Source organism: Tachypleus tridentatus, chromosome 13 (genome assembly GCF_004210375.1).
Source record: "Tachypleus tridentatus isolate NWPU-2018 chromosome 13, ASM421037v1, whole genome shotgun sequence".
In the NCBI taxonomy this organism is placed as follows: domain Eukaryota; kingdom Metazoa; phylum Arthropoda; class Merostomata; order Xiphosura; family Limulidae; genus Tachypleus; species Tachypleus tridentatus.
Genome location: NC_134837.1, coordinates 43,064,106 through 43,087,219, shown reverse-complemented (window position 1 = coordinate 43,087,219; position 23,114 = coordinate 43,064,106). Strand labels below are relative to the sequence as shown.

General features: G+C 33.0%; 1 protein-coding gene across 2 annotated transcripts in view; it reads left to right on the top strand.

Moving 5' to 3' along the window:
• Positions 1 to 5,332: 5,332 nt before the first annotated feature.
• The window catches only part of LOC143237642 (protein capicua homolog), a 73,830-nt gene continuing 56,048 nt past the window's right edge, over positions 5,333 to 23,114 (top strand). The window contains exons 1-2 of one of the 2 annotated variants that reach the window (XM_076477130.1): positions 5,333 to 5,659; positions 14,358 to 17,312. In XM_076477130.1, the coding sequence (XP_076333245.1) occupies positions 14,435 to 17,312 (2,878 nt within the window). In that variant the 5' untranslated portion in view covers positions 5,333 to 5,659; positions 14,358 to 14,434. Of the gene's footprint in view, positions 5,660 to 5,812; positions 5,945 to 14,357; positions 17,313 to 23,114 lie in introns of those variants that run through there. The other variant, XM_076477131.1, reaches the window with a different exon arrangement.

The following is a 23,114-nucleotide window of genomic DNA, read 5'->3' as shown; positions in this document are numbered from 1 at the left end:
GAATTGGTAGTGTCCCTGCATCTTTTTTTTTCATATTTAACAAGTTAAAAGCAGAGAACAGGGGACACAAGTATATATTTTGGCAGGATAGGAGCGACCTTCAGTTAAGACGGTTTTATTTTTCTAACAAGGTGGTTGGTCTTTAGGATGGATTATCTTCGAATGTTTTGGATAGAGTAAATGTAAGTTTGAGGAAAAGCTTGATAAGTATATTAATGATAATGACTAAGATTTTTTTAAATATTTAGTTATTAATAGTTTAGAGGATGGAAGAGTCGAGATAGACTAATAGGTCCCATGTTGTCCCAAAACGTTATGTGAAGTTTTCAGTACCTTATATGGCAGTGAAAATTTACTGTATCCGTAGGTTAAAAAGTCCAAGTTAAACAACGTGTGTACTGTTTTATAATTCTCAGTGATGGTTCTTTAAGATGAACTGAATTTGCTGAAAAGGTTCTGACATTCAATTACAAATCCGTTTTTAGCTAATGGTGGTCGTGTAATAATTAAAACTTACCTTTATCCACCATAATTCCTCATCCACAAAATACGGGATAAGCTTGCTGTATTAATGGCAGTTGTATTTTTCTGATAAGTTTATCTGTTTTAGAATTTTGTTGTTTAAAAAAAACAAAACAGGAATATGCTTTGACATATTAACAACGTTGTAGCTATGGCGACTGTAGTGGTGTCGTCATATGACGATGCTATAACTAAGCTAATAAGACTACTAATAATTACTTCAATCTTTATCTCTATTGTAGACTTGATGTTAAATATTTTAAGGATACTTGTTTCAAATCGAGTACACTTTCTGGGATGATTTCCTCACGAAGATAAGTCTTCATCCGGGAGTCATTCTATTTTAAACAGGTTGAAATTATTGAAGTATTACAGAGTACTTTAGTTGGTGTTTTTTTTTCCAAATAGGTGCTTTAAAATCTATCATTGAATTGTGTTTATATTGATATGGAAGATATTATCCCTTAGAACTTTAATGTATCACACTGTATAAACAACTCCATGACTTTGTGTACATTTTTGTACTTCAAGTAGATTGTAAGCAATTCTATTCTTCCGATATATTCTCCGTTTATTTAATTACAGTCGTAAAATATACGATATAATGAATCATCTGTCGAAACTGTTGAATGGACGGCAACTGCGTGTTGTAGAAACATCGTTCTCTACACTTGTGCTTCTACATCAGGCAGTTACTGCCCATTCAACAACGTTTCGTCGTGAATACTGTCTCCAAACAATCTATCAAAGAATTATCTGTCATTTTTTTCTTTTGTATCGCTACGTAATTCTAAATCTGTTCCAGATAAAAACAAGTGGGGAATGTACAGTTATGCATTTACAAAGCAACAATAACATTGATTAAAGTTCCTGCCTATAATTTCAGTTGTTATTTCTTATTTCTATTCAAATTAAATTAATGCTTTGTAGGATTTGAATATAATGAAAAATATGCTGTTTTTGTTTGATTGTGCTTAATTTCAATTCAGAAGAACTTTACCTTGGAAATCCAATTTGATTCCCGGTAGAGAAAACGAACGTTGGGGCATTTGTTTTTGTTTATTGGCGTAACTCGAAGTTAATATGTTTTAATTACTGTTTATTGAAAGGTTTACTTTACAAATCGTATTAACAATCAAGTTACACGCTGACTTACGTGAAAGACTCGTCAGTTCATTATGGGCGGATTTTGACAGTCAGCTCTATTTATTTAATTTTGGTTTATGTATAATATTGGTGTGAATAAAGCCTAGCAGGCCTTTTAAAAAAAAACTGACAGGCACTTGGGCTTAAATCTGTCCCTGCACATTATTCAAAATTTCAAACATTATTATTTGGGAATTATTAGTAAAGGTCAATTAAAAAGTATTTTAATAAAATGAAGTATACAAGACCATATAACTATACAATAAGCAAACGAAAGTTTGTTGTTGTTTTCTCCAAATAGTTATTGTGAAGGGTTATTAATTTATTTTAAATTATTTTTTTTCTTCGAAATTCACTATAACGCACATAAACATTTAAGTTAATGTTATTTATTTGTAACCAAAGCTTCCAAGTTCTTTATGAGAAATAGTCTGGGATTTTAACAGAATGGCCCGGCCTGGCCAGGTGGTTAAGGCACTCGACTTGTAATCTGAGAGTCACGGGTTCGAATCCTCGTCGTACCAAACATCCTCGCTCTTTCAGCCATGGGGCGTTATAATATGACAGTGGATCCCAATCTTACTGAATACGTATCTAAAACATATCTGTTACCCGAAGCAGTAATATTAACACCCACTCTCTTGCAAGTTGGTATGATTACCAAAAGCTCTTAACTATAACACATTTGATCTTACTTTCTAATTCCACAGGGGTTTAAAATACTAATTCACATTAGTAAACAAGAAAATAAGAGAGTACACGGATTTTTACTGTTTGTACCTGGAAAAACATCATTAAAAATTAAGAAAGTTAGAAAGCATATAATGGTAAAACATGATTTAAATAAACATCGTGGGAACAAACTGTTTAAAGAGAAGAATTTCTTATGCTGAAGTAGTAGGTAGGATCTAGAGATAAGTAAAAGGAAAATTAAGAGAATGACAATTAAAAAATAGATAAAGCTTGGGAGCGTCCACATTTTATATCTTGTGTTAAATACATGAAAACCTTGGAAGTATAGGATATCTTTATTTCTTATGTGTGATGTTTGTGATAATTCACAATATTTAATACAGATTTCATTAAAATTAATTCGGTTTGTATTGGAAATGTTACTTATATTAGACAGTACATACGTTGTTGATGAATTTGAAATAATTGAATAAAATGTACACGAACGTAAATAGAATCCTTAAATTGACATGAATTTAAGTTAGAAGTGTGTGTGTATGTACTAGTACTGCTTTATTACATTAACTTCTGTATTTTTCAATGAAAAATATAACTTATGTCTTGCTAAGTAGCCCCCCAGTGGCTCAGCGGTATGTCTGTGGACTTACAACGCTAAAAACCGGGTTTCGATACCTGTGGTGGGCAGGGCACAGATAGCCCATTGTGCACATTTGTGCTTAATTTAAAACAACAACAACTTGCAAAGTAATAATTAACCGGTGTTTAAAATTACTCATTTCTCAAGCTTGCAAATAGTTTGTAATATACCACTTTTCACTTTTATTTCATTTGTTCAGTATTATCTCATTTTGCTAAGTTTTATAGTTTGACCTAAAATAATCAATTACGTATTATACTTAATATTTTAATATTTAAGTGTCATATATAGACACACACATTCAAATATTAAAGATGTATATATCACATTTTTATTTTTTATTCATATATTAAATATATTTACTCAGTTCAAACAACTCTATGAACACATCAAAATGACTGACTTTAAAAAATGAAATTATTAAGCGTTCATTAGTCTTTGAATAGATGTTACAATAATAATGATTAAAGTGAATTTCGCATGACATTAACAAATGAACAGCAATGTATCTCAAAACGGCTGGTATAGGTATTAACACTTATATTGATAAACGGAGAACAACGTTTCGACATTCCTAGGTCATCTTCAGGTTAACCATATGTGCCATTCTAGGACCCATTATTTCAAGTGGGTTTCTCGTCATCGAGAAATGAACAGTAACATAAAGTCGCATCTGTGATGGACAGTAATAATGTATATTTTGTTTATCGAAATAATTAAGAGTAACTGTGTGTGCGCATGTGTAGAAAATTTTTTCAGACTTCATTAAACTGTGGAAAAATGGAATTAGTTGTAAGAATGTATGAACCATATGTGCATGGAAAGCTATTTAAACTTCTGCAAAAATAAAATTATGACTTGAAACTATTATGCATTTAAAAAGGAAAGGTGTTTGGAAAATAAATCTGTCATTCCCCAGAACCCCATCTTCAATAGCATTGTTTAAGTGAAATATTTGTTTGTGAATTTCTCTATTTGTTTATAGACATTTAGGATAATTACACTGTCACCCCGTTAAGTGTTAATAATTGACTCCGAAATTCTGGGTTTGAAAAAGTCAGATCTGTCTCTTACTAGATAATTCGATCGGTTTGTCATTTTTGATCACGTCATTCAGTTCAAAATGTCTTTTATACTAGAGGTGAAAACAGCTGAAGTAATAATTTACGTTTAAAATTTATATATCCTGCAGTGGCACACCTGAATTTCAACGTTAGAAACTGTTTGGATACCCGTGGTGTGGATATCGCACAATTTTGTTTTTCACGTCTAAACTTTTTATATATTTTTTTGAATAATAAAAAATCACGTTAAAAATAAACTTACTCTAAACGTTTAAAATAAAAACCAAATTAAAATAATTTAAATGAAGAATTAAATATTTTTAACGTTAACACTAGAATTACTGAAACAAATCGCAAACTCCACAGGTTACAGGTATTAGTGCTCTGTTTTTAACAGTATTTTCAATATTATCTAATTTTGTGATCATGCTAATATCAAATCTGTGTCTGACCTATCTTTCTTCAGTATTTATTTAATATAATAACTGAAATTAAATATAGTTGATGTGGGGAGAGGTCAGTGGAGTTTTTGTATATTTGTTTTTAGTATTTACGGCAAAACTACTACGGCTGTATTCCGTCATTTCTAATTTTTAACTATTGACCATAAGGAAGAAAGGCAGTCAGCTACATTTTATCACCCATTATCCAAGCCATGGGATTGACTCTTTATTATAATACACCAACAACTTAAGGTAAGTGACGCCTCTCTCTCTCTTTGGTGTTTAGTAAAAAAAGGATATTTACCTACTATGGTACGTAGTTTCAATAAGTGACACCTGTTTTGACATCACACCGATTCGAAACCGGTACGCCAGCTCCAAAATCCGGAGCTCTATTGCAGAGCCACCGCACACGAAATTATTATTAAATTAGTTTCAAAAAACTATTTTAACGATTTTTGTTTATTTAGATTATAATTTTTACTGTTGTACACACTTTATTATCATTCATGATTATGTACGTTGTTGATTGTAGTTCCAATAAAAGGAGTGCGTGAATAATTTTCTTCATGTAAATTTCTAAATCTATTGTACTATAGTGTTCCTGCGTAGGTAAAGTATATCACTCCACAATTCCGAACACGCAAGCACGAGCGAGTACTCAAGCGCCCTGGTATTCATAATCCGAAGAAAACTCTCCCCGATAAAGAAATAAAGCTCTCCAATTGGCTGCTTTATCAATGATGTCATTATCCCTGCAATGGTACCAGGAACGTGTCAGCTGGGTTTCACGTAGCTAGCTTTGGTGGATACCAAAGATTAGGTTTATGTTAGTGCTTAAAAATGCAATACTTGCATATCTTGTTGAGCTTCTGTAATAGTATAGTGAAAACAAAGTAAGTGTTAGCAACAAATTAATTCTGCATTATAACTTTAACTATTCGTACATAGCAGTTTAAAACTGAGATTGGTAATGCATTCATAGCAAGCCCTGGGTGAATAAACACCACTATAAAATAAAAAAGTGTATGTGATTATTTCTTTCAAGGAGCACGTGACAGAAATCTTCCAATCCTGTTTCTGTTGTGAAGAGGCGAGTTACTCATTCACCATTTTTAGCTCAAGGCATTCAGTCGCCTTATTCTGTTTGAAAGGTAAGGGTGTGTTAGAGGTACAGGACAGTAGTTGATAGAAATGTTTGATATCAGTGCTTTCATTGATTTATAAACGTCTTTAAAACATCAACTTCTTTTATACAGTTATTGTTAGGCGAAGGCAGTTTAAAAATGTCCAACGACAGTTGTATAGTTTTATACGACCTGTAAGAATGTATTTCAATTTTTGTTGTACGCTGTTTCAGTTTTACACGTCCTACTTGTGCTTTACAACTGCTACTAATACTATTACTACTAGTCTCATACTACAAAAGGCTCATTTTGGTAAGGGACTACGAAACGCTAATACTAGCATATTAAAAAGAAATAAGTACATGTGCGACATTAATTTCTAGTTGAAAAAATATGCTGGTTTATTGTGTATTCAATTATACAGTATTAATATACTTTTAAATATTACAGTTAACTGTGTGTTACATCTTACAATGGTTGTCTTTCATACTCTTACTATCATAATAAGTTTTATCATTAGCTTACTAGACAGAAGGAAAGTTGAAGTTTTATTTATTGCACTATGCTATACGTATTTAATTTATAATTTGTAAAATATTAAGATTGACGTTAAAATTGAAATATAGTTATTTCTGACAATTGTAATTGCAACACATTCAACTCTTATTAAAGTTTGTGTCCCTCGGTAGTTCAGTAGTAAGTCAGATTTAAATTGTACCTTTAGAAATTGGGTTTTGATGCCCACATTGAGGACAGCATACATATTCCATTGTCTTTGAGCTTAACAACAAAGAAACAAACAATTAAAGTTTGATATTAAGGAATATGAATCATATCTTCTAATTTCCATGGTAAAAAGTATATCAAATGCTTTTATGTTTTTCAAATTGGTATCGCTGTTTTCAAATAAAAGTAGTAGAGTTTGCATGAATTGTTAAGGTGAAAAATTCCGACAGATTTTATATATTTGATGCTAATATCTTAATTCATAAATATGTGATTTTTTTTTTCTAATAAAGATTGATAATATTATACGTTAAATTCTTAATCAGTAAATGTTATTTGTATTGTTATTGCAAAATGTATTTGTACCTGTATACTCAAGTATTTGATAATATTTTGTACTTCAGTTATGGCTATTATGGTCTTTTATTTATTTGCTGGTGGTAGAGCTATGAAACTTAAAATATAACCATAACCTGCATGTTAGTGTTAATTTTCTGTGTAGATTTTTGGAAAAGTACATGTTTTGTATCCACCGGCAAGCACTATATTGTCACTTCACTTGTTAAATTACTACTGGATTTTTTTTTATTACATGAAGCTATATTTTCTGATAACTGGTTATCTTTTTGACATACATCAAAATTTTTGAATTTCTTTTTTGTTTTCTTGTGTGCTGTGGCTTTTATATATTAAATTTAAGCATTCTGAAGTAGAAAGCATTTCTTTCAAAAGTAGATACATCTTGCTAATTTTTATATTTTATGGTTTGATAAGTTATCTTTACTTGTATATATATATATCATATGACATTTTATTTAACTTCTGGCTTATTTTCTGTCAGAAAGATGGTCATGATCTTTTCTATTTAGTAGCTTGAATATAAACATTATTCTTAAGCACTTTAGTGGCATTTTACAGCTCCCTCCCCTTAGCAATGGTCACTGACTAGTATTCTATGGGTATGAGAATTCCTTCCACATCCTTATTATTTAGGAGGGAGTGAATAAGGTTTGTAACATGGGAGCTATTAGGTGTTGTGTATTTTGTAGCAGATATTTTTTTTTTTTTAGTTCTGTAGTTCTGTTAAAAGTTAACATTTTGTCTAATATTCTACAATTTGAAACATAAAATAGCAAAATGACTAAATTCAGAATTTCCAACATAGGAAGACTATTTTGATTATATTCTTACAAGGTTAATGACATTTTAACAAATTGTTTTACTAATTATCCTTTTTTAGTTCTTGTTACAATAGTCATGACTTTGAAAAATTATAGTAGGGCAGAACTCACTAGTACTGATGATGTAAGACTCGTTACTTTGTGTGCAGTGTAAAAAGAGAGTTTGAAGAATTTTGTCAAATTCCCATGGAAAATTAATTGTATGATGTTTTTAAATATAAAGGCTAACACTGTAAATAAAATAGCAGCAATTATTATTTTTTATTCATGTGTATATAACTGAATTATGTACTTTAAAATGGTTATGTAAATTTTGTCAGTCACTTCTGATCACATATTTCCAGTATTCTGAATTACAATGAAGTGTACTGAACGTGCAAAAACACCAGGGTATTCTTGCATCATGGATCTGGTTTTGTGAGTATGATGGTGTGTTACTGGTTGAAGGAAATGTATTTGTATTACACATTGCATGGTCAAACGATAGAAGGAAGTCCTCATATTCTATGATTAAGATGAATTTCTTTACTTTTTAGAAACTAAATTTAAGCAAAAGTTGTTTTCAGTCATCTTCTAGGGAATTAAAGTGATAAAACTACCCATTTCATGCCTGTGGGCTTTGTATTGGTTTAATGATGTACTTGAATACTTATAATAGTAAAAAAAACATAGTTTCAGTTCTTGTGGTTTGCATTGTACATATTTCTCATTGTACTTAATGATAAACAAATGAACCATGCCTGTGGTGCTCAGATTTGTTAATATTAACCCTTTCACAAAAACCTTGATTTTATAATGTGTGTGTGTGTTTATTGTAATTAGAGAAACTTGATAATAGTAAATTGTTGAAAGTTTGCTGAAAGTAATTTTTGAGTTACCTATTCAAGAATATTTATTCAGTTAAGGCTAGAACATAACATTGATACTATTGGTTGAATAAGCCATGCACAAATGTTTGGTAGGCATGTAGTATTGCTGGAGTACAGCAGAATGTCATCATGTGCCCTGAATTTGAAGCACAGTCCTGACACTTCAAACACTAAAAATATTTTTATAAAAGTAAGTTATTTAATTTACAGGCAAAATTTATTTTCACACTTAAATTAGGATGTGGAAGAACACTGGCAGAGCTCTCTTTAAACAACCTGTCACGGTCATTCTGAATCAGGCATTAAGAGTGCTAAATCCACCACAACTTTGTGTGCAGGAAAAAAGATGAGGTGAAAGTGGTAATAATGAAAGGTCTAGAGGGAATGAGTGATGGGAAAACAAAGTACCAAGTTGTGTAACTAGGAAAAGCAAAAGGTGGGGAATTAGAAGGACATAATACAATCGGAAGGTCTTTGGTAAAAACACAAAAGGACCTTTCCATCCTGTAAAATAGCTAGTGTCTGCAGGAAGGATCAGTGGCTGTCAACACTTATTTTGCTTGCTGAGAAATTGCTTATTGTCTTGGTAAGGCATATCAAGTTATTTGTTTGGTACATTAATGTAATAAGATAGGTCTGCTTAACAATAGAATCAGTCAAGATATCAATTATGATATGGTGCTTATCATGGATAAGCCAATAACCTTGATATTGCCTCAGCTAACATGAAAGGACACTGTTGTGTTGACATCCTTACACAAAGTGCAGTATTACAGCAAATCTCCTGTGATTAGGACAAGTATTATCTACTGTGGTACTACAAAAGGAAGTTATCTAGAACAAAATCATGAACAGCTTTCTGACCATGTGTTTTATATCTCCAGATATATACAGAATAAATAACATTACAACAAAGTAGAAATGCATGGTGTGTTCATGCACTACACTTGTACTACAGTTGTTTATTATAGTTAATAATACATTCTTTGTTGTATAAAATTTTTTTATAAAAAATTTTAATTTTTTATAGTGAAATGGGCAGAATGGAATAGTCTACTTGAGGCTTAAGTAGTGGTAAAACAGATCACAGAGCATTGGCATGAGCCAAGAGTATTAATTTGTTTTATTGGTATCCAGCTCTGAAATTAAAAGTTAATTAAATTTTCAAGATACATGATTACCTCTGTAGTTGGATTATTATACAGCATTTATGGTAATGTTGTCAGTTGGAGGATACCGTGACATTTATTTAAAAAAAGGTGGGGGACCATTTGATGTGCATGTTAATATTCTAGGTGTAAGATAAAGCTTGGTTGGAATGCAGAAATAATGTGATAGTCAAGATGAGAATTATTTGCTTGAGATTTGAATTTTTGTAGACTAGTTGCTAAAGAATTGGCCTAGGATAGCTACAACTAGAAATCCTGGATCTAAGCTGTGGTGAAGCTAGATTTACTAACATTTAGGTATAGTATGATAAGTAGATTCATGGTGTATTTTTTGTAATTACACAATGTTACGTAGAGATGGGTGATATAATCAGTTGCCAGTGAGCAGTGATTATATTGATTAGTGTCACATAAATTTACCAATTAATTGAAAATACAGTTAAATCAATTATTGGAAATAACTGTTTCAATCATCACTGTTTTTATTATTCTAACAGTTGATTAATTGAAATTATGGTTACATTTTGATTGTCATGAAAATATAAAGATTTCCAGTTATTACAATTTATTGATTATTCCAACTGTGAATAATTAAAATATTACAAGTTTATTTGTTAACCATAGTACTACATAATGGGTTATCCATGCTCTGTCCAATATTGTTTTATAAGTTCTAAAAGTGTTTTACTTTAAGGGTTGCAGGGTCGATTCCCATTGTCAACAAGCTTTCTCACTGTTTTTATGTTAAAGCTACCAATGTTTACCACTTTCACTAATTTTGAACTCTTGACCAAAGGGAAGGCCATTTGTTGGCAGCATTTGCCACCAATTTTTTTTTTAACTGCTGAATAAGGGGAGGACAAGCTGTACTAATCAATTAATGAAATGTAAGTAAGTAATGGAACTATCAATTAAGTGATTTACAAATGCTACTAACTACCCAACTCATAATACAAAGATAGATTGTTATTAATTCAGAGCAGTAATAATTTTGTTTTATGTCTCAGTCCTTGCTGTCATGGTTTTCCAGGTTTTTCATATATAATCAGTAAATAACCTCATGTGGTATTTGTTTGTCTCTGGTTTACTTTGTATTTGTTACATTAACTCTTGTCTCACACAGTGGTAAGTCTGTGGATTTCCAACACTTAAAAGCGGGGGCTCAATTTCGCTTGGTGGACGTAGCAGATAGACTGATGTGGTTCTGCTATAAGAAAAATGCACATTATTAACTGGCTCTTTCAACATTGTGGGTTATATTTTGTGTTGATTCTGCTACTTGTGATTATTTACAACACTTGTTGTGTTAGTCAGCTTATGTCTTCTCTTCACACACAACTACAAGGTTTACATTAAACAGTTTACCTCTGTCCATGCTGTTTTAGTAGTTTAGCCATTTACTACTTTGTCATTTAGTTTTGGCACTTGGCCCAGTCATAGATGTTAGAATTATAGTGAAAAAGACCTTGAGTGTCCTTCTATGCTTGCTGTGCTTTTTCTGATGTTGTACAAGTTGTTTATTGGGTGTTTGTTTCAGCTGTAGTTCATAAGAGACTTTCAAGCTCACACTTTCCTCATGTTTTGTATTTTAAGCATTTAATCAGGATTCTTTAAAGGTACAGGTCATCTACTTAATAGTGTGAAGACCTATGGAGTCAAAACAATATGGTGTAACACTTTATGAATGTTTCCACTGTCTACTTCATTTGTGTTTATAACTGTTTCTTAAGTAGAATTTCCAGATGAATTTATAAGACTTTTTAGGGTAGTGGTGAATATGCAAATCATAATATTACATATGTTTATACTAACATTGTAAGGCAAGTAGGATTTGAGGTTGTATTTACAAGAATATTAAATATAAGTATACAAAAAATTATTTCATTGGAATAATCAAACATGAACTCCCTACTTTAGGTAGGACATTTCAATTTTTGGACAGGGTTCAGACAAGGGTTACTAGGATTGTATTTGGAATGTAAAGGTTATACAGTGATAGCTATGGTTATGTTCCTTTGTAAAATAAGAAAATTAGAGATAATCTGATTGAAGCATTTAGTATTTTTAAGAGAACTAATAGTGTTTGTCTTTTGTGTGTGTTTGTGCACCTAATTGTAAGAATGATCTTTATGTAACAGGATCTTTATGACATGTGGAATATGCTTTTAGATGTTGTGGATTCAGTAGATTTAAAGCACAGTATGATCAATATTGGAGCGACAAGAGCTGGGTTTTGGTTTTTAAGTTTAGTGTATGGGATGGCCTAGGTGGAACAACTCTGTTGTCTTTAAATTTTGTTGTTACATCTTGAAAATAAAGAATCTGAAGTTCTTTTCTCATGGTTTACAAATGTATTAATGTGACAACAATAATGATTGACAGCAGCTTCTAACAAGACATAAAGACCATAAATTTAAATATTGAAGAAATATTCTTTATTGTGCAGCCAGTTTTATTAAGGTTATAAACCCTAAATGGACATATCTCCTGTTACTCGGTAGTTTAATGTTAAGTAGTTAATACAGTAGTAAAAATGTTCAGTTACACATGTTAATGAGGACCATCCACAATGTATGGCATTAATATTAATGCTCTGGCTGTAGGAGTAATTTATCTTCTTTAGGCTAAAACTTTAAAGAGTTAATTTTTAGTAAATGGGTTTTTTTTCAAATGTGTACATGTCATATCTGTTGGATGATAGAAATTGTAAAACATTGTAATTTGTGTTTACAAGATTTTTTTCAGTCTGTTTTTATTCTCATTTGCTAGATTAATGCTACATTCTTAATTTCTTTTAGATTATTTTTGAATGCATGAACATCCAAAGTATAAGTAGTAGTACTTATTGAAGTCCCATCCTTTTTGCATTGTACAGAATAAAGTTTCTTTTGAAACTTGCAGAACTTGTGTAATTTTTATGCAAATACTAAAGCATTGTTGATCTCACTTGTGATTAGTTATAATCAGAAATCAAATGTTTGACATTATTAAATAAAGATATTTTTAAAAGCTAGAAGCATGAAAATTGAGTTAAAAGATATAGGATGGACAAAAGCAAGCCAACCTTTGGGCCAAAATACTTACATATTGGGTTAATGGAAAAAGTTGTGTAATACAGTGAGTTCACCCATTGCATGAAATGGATCTTGAACCCTGGAAACTTAAATCACTCTAGTAGTTGGAAACTTTCTCTACAAACAAGGTCTATAAGATTGATTGTAACAATGTATGTATAATCCCACATGTTTTACATAGTATGTACATGCATAGCTTATTGTGCTGCTTTCAGTAATGGTATTGTGTTGAAATGTAATACAATTTTACTTGAGTTAGCTTTAACAATTTTTCAGATTTTTGAGGCACTGACAGTCAGGTGGTTAGTACTTTTGGTCATTTTACATGAGTAATTTTCAAGTATGTGCTTGCCCATGCCCGTACTAATGTATTATGCATCTTTAATGTTATTTTCATTTAAAATGTATCCTTAAATTATTAAATGACCATACTGATAAATGTCTATAAGATTAAGAATATTGACACAATATTCATATGTTCCTGTAATAAGACATTTATTTTTGAAGTTTCATTAGCTTAATATATTGGCATCTTTCTTTTCTTCCCGTGTGAAGAGACAATACACCAGGACCACATTTAGCAAAAACAAGCTATTCTATATCCTAGATAAACACCTGAGTGTAAGGAATATATTACATTCTTGTTTTTTCAGTTAAATTTCACCTTGAGTTCTGGTTTCAGTAAGAAATTATTCAGATAAATATTTGAACGTGGCCTTGGTATGGCCATGTCGTTATGGCACTCGACTTATAATCTGAGATTTGAGGATTCACATCCCTGTTACACCAAACATGATTGCCCTTTCAACCATGGGAGCATTATAATGTGACATTCAATCCCACTATTAATTAATAAGAGTAGCCCAAGAGTTGGTGGGCAGTGATGACTAGCTGCCTGCTCTCTCTAGTCTTACACTGCTAAATTAGGGATGGCTGATGCAGAAATACCCTTGTGAAGAAGCTTTGCATGTAATTAAACAAAACACAGGTTTTTGATGTTTGGGAAATAAGAAATAATATTTGATGAAGTAAATTAGAAGTGGCTGAGAATTGAAAGTCTTATTAATTAAAGGGAAATAAAGTAAGGATTCAGAAAGTTTACCTTAAAATATTACATTTACAAATGCACATTGTGAATTAATCTTGATTTTTCTTAATTTGATACAAGAGTTGTCAAATAATTTTTAGAAAAACTGTTTTAAATTATCTTGAACATTTATAAAATGTTTTAAAACATACATTTTCATGTCAGATACAATAATTGTTGCATAGAGTTCATTTTTATTTCTGAATTGAATATTTAGCCATATGATAAAAATGTATACGTAGTACTTGAACAAGCCTTACATCCCTAATTCTATCAATACATCTGGTGTCTAAATACGTTCAGGGGTGAAATTCTCAAAAAAAGTAAAGGTACTCAGTTAGGTGAAGTGAATCGGTTTTTGAAGAAGAAAAAATATGCACACACATGAAAACACCACCAACAAAAATGTCAGTTTGAGTATCGGTGAATGAATGCTTTCTGGTGGAACAGTGGAATGCATGTGCATCTGGGAGAAGCAGCTCAAATAAATCCTGGTACTTTGTACCAATAAGTACTAGCAAAATTTCACCCCTGAATATGTCAATGAATGTGATAATAAAATTAATTTTTTTTTATTATAAACATGGTGTTTAAATATTATCATTCATGACTTTTTCAGGATCTGAGGCTGTGGGTGAAAGAGAGAATGGTGGTACTCATATTTAAGAGAATCTCTTGCCAAATTGGATTTCAGCTATGAATCAGTGTAACACTCAGAATAAAATTTCAAAACCTTTCCCTAGAACAGGTAAAAAGATTAATTCTGCTAGAATTCATAAAACATGTCAGAAGAGCACAAGAGATTCGTTTAAAAATCAGCAAGATGAAACTAGTGCACATATTTTTGAAGTGGAAACAAATGAAGTTTCAGTTAAAAATACTTTTCATCATCCAACAAATGGGGAGAATAAACAACATGATACAGGTGCAAAAGAGATGAATACACATGCTGATTGTTCATATACCCTGTCATCATCTCTCTCTGAAGTATCTTCTAAAGATCAACAAATTGTAACATCAGTTTTAAATATACCTCAAAAGGATCAACAAAACAAATCAGAAAATATGAAGAATTCTCAGGTCAAGGTCTTATCTTCACTTCAAGAAGATAAAAATCATAGACTTGAAGGTTTAGCACAAGCAGAGAAAAATGATGATGAGAAACTAAGAAGGGCTGCTGAAAAGTTGCCAAAAAAGCGCAAATTTCATATGATAGAGAATTACTCAATAACAGGAAATGAAAATAGTTGTACAGCTGCCAAACAAAGTTTTACGTCTTTTGACATGGTACCCACTACGTATTCCAGATCTAACCAATCATTCTCTGGGGATCAAATTATCAGTGAGAATATTTTGAACTTGGACTTGAAAGAATGGAAAGGGCATAGGGTTCTTGCCAAAAGCAATGGACTGTATCACCCAGGAGTAATTAAAGAGGTTCAAAACCACTGTGATATTGGTGTTCTTTATGATGGAGAACTTTCTGTCACGCTTTTTTGTGATGTATTAGTAGAAAATGAGAGACGGTATGATATTATTAGTGATCATAGCCCTATTCCAGATCAAATACAAGTTGGTTCTGAAGTTTGTGTACAAGTTAGTATTGCAGAAAAGGTATTTGTTGAGGGAGTTATCGTGGAATTATTTCCAAGGTTGCTGCAATACAAGGTTTGTTTAATAAATTCAGAAAACCATTGCATTCAAGCTTCTAGGGCAAATTTGAGGCTAAAACTTCCTCCATGGTGGGCAGAGCTAGGCCTTCTTTCTAGTCCACCAGTTTCAGAACTTGCTACTTTGAAGGTGTCACAAAGTGTAAAAGAGCCAGTCACCATTATACATCAGTCTGCAAAAACACCACCTACATCTCAAGCACAGGAGTGGAACTTGAAACTACAGTATGGCCAGACAGAAGCATTTTCGCTCTTGCAGCCTGGCTCACCCATGCAGGTCATGAGTAGCCAACAAACATTCCAGCAGCCTGGACAACAAGGAGTGCATGTTGAAACTATAAATATTACTCCACCCATTACAAGGGCAACTTCAACATCTTCATGGACACATGTGCAATCATCTTCTTACACTGTTCCAATAAGGGCAGGTGATGAAGATGACTCTTCCGATGATGATCTCAATAAAGAAGATATTAGATTTGAAGCTGATTTTCCACCAGAACCCTCTGTCTGCACTCCACGTTCTTCATCTTTGTCTAGAGGAAGTCTGACATCAACATGTGGGAACTATAGAGGTGATATGAGTAGGGCAAGCACAACAACTTCAGATCGAGGTGGAACACCTAGGTCACCAGCGTTGTCAGCTCAGAAATACAAAAAAGGAGATATAGTAGCTACACCAAGTGGAATAAGGAAGAAATTCAATGGAAAGCAGTGGAGAAGACTATGTTCCAAAGAAGGATGTACCAAAGAGTCTCAGCGTCAAGGATATTGCTCCAGACATTTATCATCTAAAAGCAAAACTGTACCAACACCATCTATTTCTCTCTTAGGATGTAGGAAAACAAATCTAAAAACTTCTGAATCAGGATTAGAAGTTGAATGGGAAGGTGAAGATCTTAGAGAAGATGTTGATACAAGTCCAGTATTTCCAGACAAAGAAAGGAGGTTACAGGGGCCATTTAATATGGATGAAACAGAGGCAGCAAATATGTTAGTGTCTTTAGGAAGTTCAGGATCAACAACTCCTGCTGGTACACCAATACCTATCTCTCCCCACTCAAGTTCTAACAAACACAGTCCATTACCAAATGCAGCTGCTGGAAGCCGAGCCAATTATTTTACTCCTATAGGAGATCCACGTGTTCACCAAAGATCTGTTTCTGGATTTTGTCAAAATCTGAGTGTTATAGAACCTAAAGAACCTGCTCTTTTGGGTGCCTCTTTATCAGCTTCTTCTTTGCATAACTTCACTTTACCACCTTCAGAGTATAGCCAGACTGAGACTCTTTGTGGTGAATTTTCGTCCTCGCAACCTATTTCCATAATTCAACAAGGTGGACAAACTGCTGTAGTATGTGTGGTAACAACACGTGGAGAAGATGGTGTGTCAGTCATTCAGTCTTCTGCTCCTTTGTCCAAGCCTGTTCCCCTTGTTGAGCTGCAGGCTCAGTGCAAAAATCCAGGAGAACAGACTGTACAGCTAGCTGACTATAGGTCTGAAGCTGCTGCATTTCAGAAGAAAGCTCCAACAACAGCTTCTGTAATAAACCAGTTTGACAGATCTTCTGTAATAAAATCGCAGTATCAAGTTCACTCCTGTGCATCTTCTGGTCAGGTAAATGAACATTTTGCTACTGATGAAACTTCAGTGAAAGGAAATGATTTAAATGGGTCTCACTTGTTGCTTCACAGTTCTGCAGAAGGTGAGAGAGAGAAAAAACGTACTTCAACTGAGGTTCAATTATTGCAGAACCAAAATAAGAAATTTAGAACATCAGATTTGCATACACTTGAGGAAGATCAGTCTACTGGTCAAGCATCATCTCAGTATTTTCCATCAATACCAACTGTGCAAATTCAGGATATTGATGACCACTCAAATGGATTCAAGAATGGAGAAGGTTAGTGTTCAAATTTGCATAAGCCTAGTATTAATTGTTATTTTTTAAAATTAAATATTTATAAATATATCAATGAACAAAGCATGTTAAATATTTAATGATCTTTTTTTTTTTTTGTTTGCTTCAAATTACCTGAAAAATGAGATAATAATGGAAGGCCACTGATTTTTGTAGAATCTTCACCCACAGTATAATGCTAAGTAGAATATTGTTTCTTTTGGAAGATGTTTGCATACAGTAGACAGTTTTAAGCTGAGCTTCACCATTATAACTATCATATATTCTGTATAATCAAATTTTTCTATGACTATACTTTATGTAACTCTAAGCAACTGTGATTTTTTTTAATGAATGTCATACAAAAATCTTTATAAAGCCATTTATTGTAAATTGTTTTTCCACACACTTTTTGCACAGTTTCCCTATTTCTTGTGAAATAGCTATGCCACCATTTACTTCTTGTGATGTTGATGTTATTAAAAATTTTAGTCATGATATTAAATCTAGTGAACAATAAATACACTTATCATTCATTCAAAACTATAAATGATTATTAAATGCATAGTAGTTAAAATTTTACATTACATTTATGCATGGCTGAATTAACCTAAAACTGAATGTTGTTTTATGTGTAAATCTGAATTTATTTTTATGCTTACTATGTGTATCTAAATCTTGAAAAAGCTGGTTTTAATCAGTTAATGATTGTAACAGTTTCTCTTTATATTTCAGATATGATAATATCATGGGTTTATTGTATTTTAAATGTCTTGGATTATCTAAACATTTAGACATTGTGACAAAGAAATTTTCTATAGCTTAAGAGTGTACGATTTCACAGGCCATTGAATTCTAACATGCATGTGTATTTGTTTATCTTGACAATAAGTCCTTGAACGTTTCTATTTTGTATTTTTAAAAATTAAAAATGTGAAATGTAAATGAAGCTGAATTATCTGCAAAAGGAAAAGACTGGACACACACAAATAATTCTCAAAGAGACAGCACTTCTTATTACATTGAACTGTTCAAAATCTAGCATATGAAACTGTACTTTGTCTCCAAATCCAATTATTTCTTTGATTAGTGACTGAAACATTAATATTATGAAATGTACTGGTATTTGGAGAAGAGACAGTACTAGTCTTTTTCCAGTGAGGTAGCTGATATAAGCTGGACAAAAACTGAGAATGAATTCTACATCTTGTTAGAACAAATACTAGAGTATTTAGGAAATGAACCAACTTTAACAGTAAGTGGTTCTTTTTTGTATGTGGGTGGGTGATTACAGTAGAGACTAAGGTACATTTTGCTGAAACTTCAGTCTAAACAAGAGAAAAGACCTCTTTTAATGCCATCCTTGCTGGAGTCTGCAACATTTTTACAAATGTGGATCTCTCATTTCTGGTCAGTAGTAAAATGTGTCATGATGATGATACCTGACTACTGTACTCCCTTATGAATCAGTAGGGGACCTTGGTCCCCTATTTAACAGCCTCTCTTTCTCTGTATGGGCTTCAGTGAATATGCCAGCAGTCCTCAGTCTCTTTAGTAGCCACTGGAAACTCCAAATGATTAGGTTCACCCATTTTAGTTGTCCTGGAATTCCTGTAAAGACCTTTCCATTTGGTGTCAGGATTACTATGTCTCATATCATCATGGCAACCAACAGTTTCTCCCACATACCGGAATAAAGTTTGGAGAGAAAGTTAGTGATCAACAGCCGAGAAGGTTTCACAATACAACTTAACTACCATGTTTGGTGGCCAGGCAGAAAACTGCATGACTCTCTTGTTCATGCTGAGGAAAAGAAATCTCCATGTCCTTTCTCTTCCTACCACACATCCACAATCTAGCAGTCATCTCCTTTTCTCTACAGCAAGTTCATGATTTTGAAACTAGTTTTTCCTTGTCAACAAAATTCAAATTTAGGATTTATGAAAACACAAGGATCACAAGAAAAATCCATAGTATTTAAACTTCACAAAAGAACTTCTTGAGTGCATTGTCAAAGTGCAGTTATGCATTAATTTGTGGTAATATCAGATGAAATGCATAGCTAAATTACCAATGCAGAAAAACGAGAGGTTTGGTAAGGTTTGAGACGCAAGGTATATAAGCCTGAATTGATCATAAAGTAAATTAATCAAACCCGAAGAAATGTTTTTTGCACTTTGACAGAAACATCAATGAGAATAGTCTAGGTTTGGCACTTTATGTGGCTAATGTATCAGTAACAAGGTACCTACACGGTCATTTCACACCAGAGTTACTGCATATTATATGCAAAGCTCCACTAGTTCTCATAAAATAAGCCATGTATGTCATCAGAAGCCCTAGTAAAAAAAAAAAGAAAGAAATTTGCAATTTCTGACTTCTCCATTTTCACATGCAACTAATCAGTATGTCAGAAATTGAAGACCATTTAATGAATGGTCCAGAAGGTGTGACCATAATTTTAGGTACAACCTGACCATGTACAAGAAAGTTCTTAAAAAATTCAATTGAAGGTTGGGAACATCGTTCTTTTGAAATTTGTAACTAAGTTAAAAAATCCTTTGTTACATTTAAAAGAAAAAATGTATGAATAAAAATATTTATAAGGTATCTTATAGATAGATAGGTTCAGTTTTTTTACTGAATAAGTAGGTCTATCCAGATCCATATATGGGTTACTAGCCTCAGAAAAATATTTATCTGCAGGAACATTCCACCACAAGATCTGCCTATGGAATACATACTACTGCAAATGCTAATTTGTCTAGACAGCAGCATGGATAAGATGAGCAAATTTTTGCTGTATTAAGCAGCAAAGATGGCAGAGCTTCAATTTGAGCTGATGGTTCAGCATTTTTAAGGCAACTCTGTTAACACTGTCAAACAACAAAACTAGCAAGGTGTTGATACTATCTTTTGGATCACCAGGTGCAGGATGACCAGCATCAACTTGTGGACACTGGCAATATCTCCAGAAGACTGATGTAGCTCAAGTCAGAGTTGACTACCAGCATGGGGAAACACGAGCTACTTGCATCAAAGAGCTTAGTGTCAACATAGCTCTGTCAGGGCTGGGTAGTGCTTGATATATGCTGATGAGGTTACAAGGATTAGAGGTTGAGTTTCTGGCAGACCAGCAGTGGTGAGAATTCTAGTGACCCTTGTATTATTTTAAGCTTCCTGAATGAGACCACTTTGTGGGCAGTGAATAACATAAATGTGGCAAATGGTGATGCATTAGTCATTAAAGGAGAGGTAGATCTGTGATTCAGTCTAGAAGATGCCACCCACCAAACAAAATTATTCCTTTCCAATCTGGAATTAAGTGCTCTTGAAACAGACTTTCTGTGAAGCCCATTAAATTTTCCTGCATTGCAGGTGAACTGTTTTTTTTGTGAAAAACTCATCCACTTTCAAACAAACTAAGCCCTCAAGCAGTGGACTGTAGCATAGACAGCAATAGTATCCCCCCAAGTACACAAGTAATGTTCTGTGGTTTAATCCAGTCAGTCTAATGTGTTGGTGCTGTATAATGTGATTATAAAAGCCATGCATGAAGTAAACTGTTTTCTGTCCAGAAAGCAAGCAGCATTAACTTAAGAGACAGTTATTTGTTTAACAAGGGATAATTACCAATGTTTTGATATTTAGGTGTTCAGATATCCAAATGGACATTAGAATTACTGTAGGCAAGTTGTGTAAGCTGGATAAATACTGATGTACTTGTAGGATCAATTAGTTGATTTGGTTGAAGAAGAGTAATGCAGCATCATGTAGACACAAGCTGCAAAGGTTTGATAAAATAAATGCTGACCTGGTTTCCCTGTAGCACTATAGAAGTTGCAGGAACTGACATACAATGGATCCTGTAAGACAGTTAGGAAATCTTTTGACAATGCTTGGTAATCTCCAGTAGTAACTGTCAGAAAGAAAAGTACGCCAAGGAATGTGGTAACTCCCATTATACCTTTCTGTTTCCATGAACAGACAAATGTTTAGTTGTGATATTAAATTCCTGTTGATTTATTTGACATCTGAATACTGGACAACAACAGCAGGCCTAAGACTACTTTTAATGCAAAGAGATTGCTTGCATGAATTTCATGTAATGCCATTTGATCAGTGCAAGTGCAAGACCGTAGCTATATTTGAGCACCTGATAGAGCTTACATTCAACCAATTGCAATGAAAGAGATGCCTGGTTTATGTCAATTATGTTTTGGTATTTGACATCTTTCAATTCTGTATCTGATAACCTGAAAATATTGTTTCAGTGTAAACAAAACACATTTTTGAAATTGAAACCAGAAAGGAGTGGAGTTTCTCAGTCATGTAAGAAAAGATGGAGTCTCATTGGACTCATCTAAGACAACTATTGAGAGATTGGCCTCAACTCATGACAAAATAAGAAGTTTACAGTGCCTTTGATTTCATATATTATCAATGAATTGTGATCAGCTTCTTGAAGGTAACAGCATGGTTGTTAGTTCTCACAAAAGTGGAGATACACTTTAGATGGAGAAAGGAATGTAACCAAGCATTCTGATATTAATAACACTTTCTTTAGTGGATGTTTCAGTGCTAGTGTATCCATGCTACAATTGTGAGTTTCTTTTGGACATTGACATAAATTATAGTTATATTCTGTAATTGCAGTGTTATTGCAATTACATGATAGATTAGAACATGTAATTACATATACTAGTTGCATGTTCACAGTTCCCAGATGTAGAGACTGTACAATGAAAAAAGCTACTTACGGTTTGATGGTTGACCATTCAGGTAGATATGCTTTAATGAAGTGGTTAGTAAATCTTAAAACCACAGAGGGGATGATAGCATGTTGTATAATGACATTGCAAGAGTAGGATTTTGTAATAAATTTATCATTTGAGTTGAAACCATAGTCATTTGATTTGTAGTAAGTGTAAACCATGAATTAGAAGGCTGCCAATGGATGGATGCCAAAGTTAATATTTTAGGAGCTCCAAAATGAGCAACTTGAATATTCTTGTCTAGTACTTCTTTCTGTCCAGCAAGTTTATATCTGACCAAAACCTGGCCAACAGTAGTAAAGACCAGCATAACCATGACTCTATGATCAGTCACCAAGTAATATCTTGTACTGCTGCTAGCAACTCACAAGATGTGGTTTTCTAAAAGCATTGTATTTAATAGTACTTGATACTCTGCAGTTGAGAAATTCACTGGACTGTGCAATGCAGAGAATTGAGAGCACCAAAGTGAAACTCACTTGTGATTTATTAACATTTCTTCTAGTTGTGACTAATTCAAGACGTTCAGCTCTGGTGTGAGCTCTGTATGACATGTGCCATCAAAAGGAAGAACTAGCCAAGGTAGGATAAACTCTAACAGAAAGTTTCTAGATTTCCTATTTGGTGATTAGCCATGCATATTCATTGTTATAAACTACTTCATGAAGCTTATTCATTATTCAGTACACTAACACAAACAGTATTTGATGTGTTAGCCAAGAAATTGATAACTTAAGTTACAACACCAGAAGAAATCAACACGTAAAGGAGCTAACATTGACAGTCAACTGTTTTTTTACTTGTGTAAAAAGTGAGGCATAGTGAAGATTTGTACTTATCTCCTTGTCACTCAGTATTATGGTTTGATAGAATGTTTATACATACTACCAAACAAATACTTGCAGAGTTTGTTAATCCTGACAGAGCTGGCTGTAATAGGCTTTTATTCCATGCAATGATGGTATATAAAGCAATGGAATGGGAATCAACAGATTGTTTGCCAAGATGATATCTGGTTGTAAACTACTAC